A 9,692-nucleotide genomic window follows, 5' to 3' on the forward strand; every position below is an offset into this window, starting at 1 on the left:
TGTGCTGTACCTTGTATTATCTAGGGATATACTTTAAGTACACTAGAAGATATCTGTGATAAAGCTGCTTTACAAGCCCCACCCAAACAAAAGTATGCCATATAATTAACTTTGACAAAGTTCATATCCAGGTATTCTTTAATTATCAGATGTAACAATCCAGCAGTTCCCATGGACTTGGTCAATTTCCCTGTGTAAATGTTTCATAAAGAAAGCAACATGTTTAAATTGCAAGCTTCATGTAATAAAAAACATTAAAATTATATCTATAAACTTTAGAAAACGTTGCTCTGAAGAACAGTATTAGAGACACACGGGACAGGGGTTCTTAATACAGTGTCTTGACTATGGAACCATTAGAAGATGGCAAGTGCCTTAGAAAAGAGAGATTAATTTCAAATACTGTTGAAGCACAACACAAGTCTCTTGTTCTGGGGCAAAAAGCAAGAGGAGTTGTACAGCCCCCAGGGGTGGGCAAAATCTCGATAGTGAAAACCAAGATGTGTGAAGTCTGCAACAGCCTTAGAAACAGGACACACCTTCCTCCCTCCCCAAGCTTTGCTAACAAAGGAAAGACATCTTTTCACATTTCAGTTTATTAAAAATGGATACCATAAACAAGACCTGTACAAAATAAACCTCAAATTGCCTAGAATATGGTAATTGCCCAGAAATTGCCCAGAATATGATGAGAAGTTATCGTCTTGGGCCTCCTCTTCCTCTCCCACGACCTCGGCCTCTGCCACGGCCTCTTCCACGGCCTCTTCCAGCAACTTGGCAGGTAAAAGAAAAAGGGTAAATAAAATGAGACTGCGGAATACTTTCTTTTTGATTAAAACACTCTGTATTGAGCATAATCACCACACTGCTTCCCTGTGATAAGGCATTAAGTTAGGTATTCAGTCTGTTAATGCTCAGTAAGTTTCAGCCAAGATTTTAATCTTTTGTGTTAGTTCTTCCAATATACAACTTCCACAGACTACTGGCCTTAGCTTCACTGCAGAAAACAAGGGCATAAATAGTTGGCTGCTCCCCAGTGACTGTGTAATCTGACAGGAAACCAGTATTCCCTTTATATGTATATATATGTGTGTATATATATATATATATACATACATATATATATATACACACACACAGTCTTGTTTTTTAGAGAGAAATGCAAATTTTGACATGCTGTGAGATTCCCAAGCCCATCCTGTGTCAGGCACCATGTGGAAGGTCAGCATTCTGAAAGGATCCCAGTATCTAACAGCTCCTCCTGGTCTCAGTTTTGCCTCTGCCAATTGCAGATGTGATTCTAAGGCAAAGGTCTTGACTGTGTGCTCCCAGTTTTAATTACTGCTATTTAATTGTAAAGAGAAGACAGAATCAGAGGACAGTGCAGGCCACAAGCAACTCCTGAATGTCATATGATCCATAAAGTGATGACATGCCTTTGCATCTCCCTCTCCCAAAGAAATGTGACCCACCAGGTTGCAAGGACACTTTGCAAACTTTAGATTATTGGTTCATTTCAAACGTGTTTGTGAGTGCAAGGCTCAAAAAGATACTGAAAACTCTGGTGAAGTGGGTGGCTCTCTAAGAGACAACCACTGGCACCCATATTCAAGGAGCAAGCTGTGACAATTATTCTGGGATGTAGGTTAAAAATGCAGAAAAGACAGAAGAAGCAGAAACACAGGACAAATCTGACTTAAGCAAGGTGTCATTATATTGCTGGTAATACACTGATCCTGTAAAATCCATGGAAGCATCAACCCCCTCCATCTGGAGGATGACAGCATCAGCAGGGAGCTGTGCTTACCAAGTGCCAGCACACCTGGACCAAGGCACATGTGGCACACACATCCCAGCCAGTATCCTGCCCTTTCCCGACCACTTGCCAAGGACAGAATCAAGGGTTTTACACTTCTGAAGCCCAAAGGCATTTATGGATTAAGGCAAAGCACAGCACAGCTTTGGTCTGAGAGCGCTTCCACACACTGTGGATACAGAGAGCATCAAATGAAGGTAACTGGGCTGCTTTCCCCAAAGCTGACACCAAGTAGGGATGTTCCTGTTCACACCATGTCGTGAGGTTTGGGAAAAATGCAATCCAACCACAAACATTGCTCTGAGTGGTGAGATTGTTTTTAATGAACTTGAGAGGAACAAAGCCCCTTTGGGAGCTTTATCCTTATTCCCTATCACGGCAGCAGCTGCAGCACTCACACTTGGTGCTGCACAGCCGAGGTTCTTCACCAATACAGAACACCCTGCATGCCCACACAGTTCAACACTAATCACAGGAGAAATGGTACAACATGATTTTGGAGCTCAATTAGCTTTCACTTACAGCTCACTGTTTTTAGAACACACAAGATTAACTAGTGGGCAAAATATATACTGCTGCTGATTTCCTGTGGTTTACTGGAGACTCATCTTCAACAGTGTGGATTAAACTCGAGTTACAGTCTATACTGTTAGGCTTCTAAGTGTGGGAACTCAGAATGTCTCTCAGACATTTTTAGAGGTTCCAGGCCTTGGTCAGAAGCATTTTAGATCCCGGCAGGCAGCTGGAAACAGCTGTGATTTTGAGTTTGAGCCATGGAATGAATTACCAACTTTGAGGGTGGAACAAGCAGTCACAAAGGGTTAGATAGTATAGTAAAAGTTACAAAACAGAGGGGAAAGTGTTTTAGCACATGTACAGGGGGGTTTTAGCACATGTACAGGGGGGTTTTTACTTTGTACATGGGGGTCAGAAGTTCTAAGATGGAGGAATGTAGGCCGATCCTGTTCTTCCTCCTTCTTCTTCCTTACCTCCATGTTCTTGGTGATGTTGGCACTCACAGATTGGTTTAGAGGAGAAAAACACTTGGCAACGTAGGTAATAGGTATTGAGGAATAATTGTAAACATGTTATACGTAATATATCTTATAAAAGATAGCAGCAGCCCTGGGTGGGGAGGGAGAAGAAGAAGACACTGGACAGTCAGGGTGTCAGGAGTGTGTGCATCCCTGCCTGGGCCGCTGACCAAAGGGCTGCAGCCCGCAAACAGAATCTGTTAGATAACTCGCAATAAACTGCCTTGAGACCGAACATCAAAAGACTGCAGAGTTTTTCTTTGGAAGCACGGGTTGGAGGAGAGACTTTACCACCATATGAGACCCCAGACCAAGCCCAGGGTTCTCACATCTAAGGAGAAAGATTTTTATTCAGCTGCACTTTGGAAAAAAATATCCCACAAAGAGTAGAAGAGCTAAGACTGGAACACTACTAGGAGCCAAAGCTGGAGATGTACTCACTGGAATACAGCCTCGATTCCCTCAGGTTCTCAAGTCTCCCAAATTCATAGATACCACCTTTATCCCCCATCAAATTTCACTCAACCATTCAACACCATTTGAGATACTGTCCTATACTTATTATCTGTGTGAAGCTCCCCATACAAATTGGGGAAACAGGGACATCTGGAGAAGAGGAAGTGTAAATCTCTTTGGGTGCCAACTGTAAGACTCAGGTTAAGACTTATTCAAGCTGATAAACATTTACATTTTTAAAAATAGATGCATGAAAAGCCATAACACAACTTCATGTGAATGAAGCTCTGCAGATGCCCAGGAGATAGGCAAGGCAGACTGAGCCAGTGCTCTGTCAAACCCTCAGTGATGAAGGAATTTGATGCCAAATGCAGATGTTGACAGATTCAAATCAGACGCCCTGAGACTCACAGAACTAAAACGCACACAAAGGCAGAACACAGACTAGGAAAGCACAAACCCACCTGCTTCTCTTTTCTTGGATTTGACTTTTGGTTCAACATCCACTAGCAAAGTATCCAGAGGCAAACTGTCTGGCAGAATGAAATAGCGGATGTTGTTCCCTCGAATACTCAGCGTCTCCAGCTGTACGGGCTCTCTGTTCTTCAGTGTCATTTTCACTGCTTTGAGATGTGTGTTCATACTGACATCCACTCCTGAAACAACACAAGCCTCATTTCAGGGATAAGGTCTCTTGTGGCTTGTTTTTAAGTACACACATGAAATGAGATTTATCCTGTTCATCAACACCTGCTTCTACTGCTCTTTAGCCTGTCACAGAATGAAATCACATCTCTTTTCTCTCTTGAATTATGGCAGTTACCATGAGAGGCCTTTAGTTCCTCATGGTGAGAGATCTTTATCCAGGTCCTGGCAATAGCTGCTTTGTAAATAATTAAAATAACTCCTCCAAACAACAAATAAACTACTGCTTATTACAGAAGGCGAATACTAATCTTTAGTCCTTTAAAAAGAAGTAAAATAAATCTTGGAGGAGGAAAAATAACCTGGGTCATTTCCTTTTTCTGTAAGCCTCAGGAGAATCCAACCACAAAAGCAACATTTACCTTCTGATAAAATACATTCAACACCAGAGTGAATTCTCTATGAAAGTCCATAAAATACCCCACAACAAGAAACAGCCACTGTGGTTACAAAGTCTGAGAACAGCCAGTACATATGACTTGTATGGAATTAGTATTGTGCACACTATGCTGTGTTATGCATAATTCCAAACTGGAAAAAAACATCTCAGTTGGATGCATTTACTGTGTAACAGCTCTGAGAAGCAATAAAAAAACCCCCAGAAGTTTTTATTTTGCATATGCAGAGCTTTAGGTGAGATCTGACCTCCAGCTATGAAGATCAAGATGACAGTGACTTTATTTTCTGTCCTCTCTCCTCTCTCCTCCCTCTTGATTTTACACAGCTCCAACTGACCCAGTCCCTTGGCTGGTGTGAGGGGCATTACACAAAACCTGCGCCTTCAGCCCTGCTCCTGCCCTGGAGCTGGGAGGATGAGGATATTGTGCAATGTTTTTGTGGATTCTTAGCAGCAAATGAGAGAGGCTTTGCTAGGCAATTAAGCCTGAAAGAGCAGTGAGGTAAGGAAACCAGCAGTGTTAGCTTCCCATCTGGCTGGGTTCAGCAGCTTGCGCTGCCATTGGGAACCAAGGTGGTTCACTCAGCTCCGATAAAAACTGATGGACCTGGCTGCAAACTAATGCCAGTTTTGAACTCTGCCAAATCCCCACAGATTGTTGTTGGCCAAAAAAGTACCTCAGCAATCCTCTAGAATAAAATTCAGACTTAACAAGAGTTGTAACTTTTTATTTTCCAAGAGTGCCTGGGCAGAAGAGCTTCTGAAAGCTGCCTGGGGGTGAGTTTAGGAAGGCAGATGCAGTGGCTTCCTCAGCTCAGCTGTGAAGGTCTGCCTCATTAAACACAACGTGCCCCACCTGCATCCCTCCTGCTGTCTCCAAGCACAGCTCACAGAACACTCAGAACAACGTTCCTCACTGAGGTTATTAAAGCAAACAAATTCGCTTGCACATGTTTTAATACCTGAGAACTACATAATGAACCCTTCAGAATTCTCTGCAACTTTCAGCTCAGTGGTACGAAGAAGCACCTGGTAATCAGGAATTCCTAGGAACCCACAGGACAGACCTCTGGCAGCACCGGGAGAGCAGATTCTCTTGGCCAGGATTCCTCTTTGCCCTGTATCCCACACCCGGCTCTGCCGTTCTCAAACCTGCCTCTCATGCAATCAAACATATGCAAATATGCATTTCCATCTAGATCTGCCTTAAAACGTGTTCAACAGAAATAATTTACTTTATTTTTTAGTCTACATGCAAAATTTAACCAATTTCAGACCACATCAGTTGGAAAAGGCTGCCCAAAGAAGCTGTGGATACCCCATCCCTGGCAGAGTTCCAGGCTGGATGGGGCTTTGAGCAACCTGGTCTACTGGAAGTTATCCCTGTGCTTGGGAAGAGAGTTAGAACTGGATAATCTTTAATGTCCTTTCCAACCCAAACCATTTTGTGACCGTGCTACTAAAATTCTAAGAGACTGCCAAGCAAGGTTTGGAAGAGTTCGCTTCCTTCCCCCCGAGCCTGCCTGCAGGCAAAGCTGCAGCTGGGCTCAGAGGCTCCCAGCAAAACCTTTAAAACAAAGAAATCTCAGTCCACCAGTAGTGAATGGACTCACTCACTACTAAACATCAAAGACAATCCGTGACCCACTGAATTTCCCAAGTACTTTTGTGGCTGCCTATGGAGTGGCTGGTCACAGCTCCCAGCTGTTCCCAGCGACCCCCAACAATATCCAGACACTCCTGCAACACAAACACACCTCGCCCTTGCACACAAAGCTCTGAGTTACAAAGCCCATCTCCTGCATTTCCCCGTGCTGGTCCCCGCAAGAGGGAGCACAGGACAAAAAGCTCATCCGAGCCGCGGCTGTAAACTGTCTGCCGAAAGGCAGCGGGGCAGTATTTGCTGCATCCTGCCCTACCTGTGATCGTTCCGTGCACCTGCGTCCCATTCTTCAGCTCAATGGTCACAGTCTCATGGCTCAGCTTCATTAGAAACCTGTGAATTAAAAACGCCTTTTAAAAACTCCAGACCCGTTCAATCCCACATAAAGCCGTACGCGTTCGACAGGCAGCACCAAGCAGCTCGGCATCCTGAGCTCCCAAAGACGGCGCTCAGGAATTCTGCTGGGGATGTTCAGAGACACTCCGCGTCCTGCCCAACCACCGGCAGCTGGGACGCCTGAGTGACACACTGCCGGGTCCAGCATCCACTTCCAGGCGAAACGGCCATTATTGTACAAAGAGGGAACCATTTTACAAATCGTTACAATCCCGGGAAAGCAACGCTAACGCACTCCGCGGCGTTTCCCTCCAAAAATGAAAGGCGGTGGGGGAGGGGGGTGCTTTGCCGAGCGACCCGCGCAGTCCCGGGGCGGGAGCGGCCCGGCACAGGGGGCTGCTCCCGCCGGGCCCATCCCGGGCCGCTCCCGCCGGGCCCATCCCGGGCCGCTCCCGCTCCCGCCCGCGGTGGCGGGAGAGCGCGGGGCGGCCCGGACTGCGCGGGCTCGCCCGGCGCTGCCGCCGCGGCCGGGCGCGGGCAATCCGCCTCCATCCGCCCCTGCCCGCGCCCACCCGCTCACCTGACGAGCTTCATGGCGGCGGGCGGGCGGGCGCGGAGCGGCGGGCGGGAGCCCCGGCGAGCGGAGAGCCGCGGGCGAGCGGAGAGCCGCGGGCACGGCGCGGCGGAGGCGCCTCTCGGATAGGCCGCGCCGGCCGCGCTCGCCGGGACGCTGCCGCGACAGCGCCCCCTAGCGGCCCGGAGGACCCGCGGCGAGCGCCGAGCAGCGCCTGCTGCCGCCCCTGGGGGGAGAGGGCGGGGAAAAGGTGAGAGGATGGAAAAGAGGGACGGGGAAAAAGAATGGGCATGGTGGGAAGGAGATACGAATAGGAGTGAGGGGACTTGGTCTATGAAAGCCTGGCTTTTTGTAAGGTTTGACAACTACCAGCTTGCCGTCCTTAATTAAAAATAAATGTTAGAAAAAAAATCAAATAGTGTACTTCATTTTAAACCTGCTTTGAGCTTTACAAATAGGAAAAGAAATCCAAGGCCTAGAACCTGTAAAGCACTAATTTATTGTGATAAAAGTTACAGCTTCAGGATCCAGAGCTGTAATAGCAAGAATTTTCACCTATTGGTATGGCCAATAAGGCACTGAAGTGCCCTTGTGAGGAAAGAGACAGAGAGCCATCGGCCCTGAGCAGAGGTGACCCTGGGGATGCAGCGCTGGAGCACTCCAGCCACAGGTGCTCCAGAGAGAGATCCAGCCATGTCTGAGAGGAGTGAACATCTCACAGTGCAGACTGGATCAGACACTGCCCCAGATCAGCCCTGTTTGAGTGATGGTTCCCACCTGCAACAATGAGCACACACAAAACTGAAGCAGCCTTCAGGTGTGAAACAGCTCCGATTTGGGAACAGTCTGCTCCAAAGTACAAAATGCACTGCAGACAGCAATGTAGAAAAGCTGAACATTTTATTGTATTTGAAGAGTAGTACACCATTTGTGATTTTAGAAATACAGAGTCTTTGCAAAGCACTGAAACACAGGTGCCTTCCAACTTCTAAAACCTACGTTATTCTAAGTCTTACAAACCTTCTATATTAGCAATTCAAGTTTGGTCTTTGCTGCAACAAGTTCGTTACCAAAGATGCACAACTCAGTTCTAGGCTGCAAGACAACTGAGCCAAGTTTCAAACTCCACCTGCCATTGAGCCACCAGAACCATTGCTTTCAAATATTGAATCTATGATGTTCTTATACTTTGTGCCCATGAGGGAGTTCACCTTTGAAAATTTTAAGTTAGGAGGACTTCCTAGTTAGCCACCAACTGGTATTTTTCCATTACAGCATCTAGAAGCAAACTGATACCTTGCAAGTACTAGTGCTCATAAACAGGTTATGTTTACACAAAACCCAGAGAGGCCTCCAGAAACATTCAAGGTTAAAATGAACAGTTGCAAAAAGAAGAAGAAAAAAAAAAAAAATCTGTACATATTTTCAGTCATGACACAAAGGAACACTGGAGTATCAGTGTTTTGTGTTCTAGCTTCAATAATGACACCTGTGCTAGCCCTAGTAGTATTCTACATTTTTGTCCCTTCCCCCCATTTAAATTTTATATTTGCAATCTGAATATACAGCTGTACTTACAGGAAATATTAAACAATGCACAGCGCCTTAAGCAAGTTCCATGTCTGGTTTTGAACAAACCATATAAAATAAGTGACAAAATAGTTTAAAATTGGTCCTTATTTTTATACAGCTTGGAAGCACTAAATTTAAAGACACACATTAACCAGCACAAATTAGTCTGCAGTTTTTTTCCTCCATTTTTTTTTTTTTTCTTAAAAGAGTGTATTACAGTATCATGCATGAAAAGCAAGCTGCTGCTCCCAAGCAGAAATACGGAGTTTAGACTTACCGCTTTCTTCTCAGGCTGTTATTCCTTCTTTCATAAATTATTTCAACATAACCAAGGATAGAAGCAGCTGACTAGCAAAACAATATGAAGTTAATCTTTTATGTTGTGACCCATTCTTAAAATAATGAAGTACTTTGGAACTTTAGCATAAGGAAGGTTGAATAAACACTGCAAAGGACTTTTACATTCTTTGATTTTGTTTACATCTTCAGAAATAAAATTCTACATTTTAACTCACTAACTACTCGATTTTCATATGGAGACTGTAGTATTGAAACAGTGCAAGACATTTGCAACTTCAGGAACATCCAATTACACTGCCCTTTCACCCAAACAATGATTAGCAGAATATTGCATCAGTTCTAGATAAACAAGACAGGACAAAAACCTCATTTTAGAATAGCATTAGGATTCATAAATCTTTCATATTTAGTGAAAAGAATCCACACACAAATATGCACGAAAGACTCCTTAACACAGACTTTATCACAACAAACGTAATCCAGCTGTAAATCTGGACCAAGACTTTTTATTGGTAAGAAGCCATATTTGTTCAGAGATCCCTATCAGATGTTCCATTAATAATGCTTCAACATTTGGGTATTTTGAGACATTAACAGCATCAAAATTCTCTCCTGTCAAGGCCAAAAAACCAGCTGAAACAACCCAGGTGGAGCATGAGCTTCAGCAGTCCACTTAAGCTCCAAGGCATTCCAGAACCAAAAAGCTGGCTTTTGTCTTTGCACTACTCCAGTAAGAGTGGAGCCCTGCCCACTAATGCAATATTCCAAAGACCATTGCAACTAAGACTGTCAAGTCAGGTCTCAGTTGAAAGCTACCACCACCACAGGACACCGTTTCC

The 9,692-nt window shown here is 44.9% G+C and overlaps 1 protein-coding gene across 1 annotated transcript; it reads right to left on the reverse strand.

The window, feature by feature from the left end:
• Nucleotides 1–120: 120 nt before the first annotated feature.
• Nucleotides 121–7,115, reverse strand: SNRPD1 (small nuclear ribonucleoprotein D1 polypeptide). The gene is made up of 4 exons (XM_021553259.3): nucleotides 6,988–7,115; nucleotides 6,328–6,404; nucleotides 3,771–3,962; nucleotides 121–773 (listed from the first exon to the last, which is right to left on the reverse strand). The coding sequence occupies exons 1-4, from the start codon at nucleotides 6,999–7,001 to the stop codon at nucleotides 697–699; spliced, it is 360 nt and encodes a 119-aa protein (XP_021408934.1). The 5' UTR covers nucleotides 7,002–7,115; the 3' UTR covers nucleotides 121–696.
• Between the last annotated feature and the right edge of the window lie 2,577 nt (nucleotides 7,116–9,692).

The sequence above is a fragment of the Lonchura striata genome, chromosome 1 (genome assembly GCF_046129695.1).
Source record: "Lonchura striata isolate bLonStr1 chromosome 1, bLonStr1.mat, whole genome shotgun sequence".
Taxonomy (NCBI): Eukaryota; Metazoa; Chordata; class Aves; order Passeriformes; family Estrildidae; genus Lonchura; species Lonchura striata.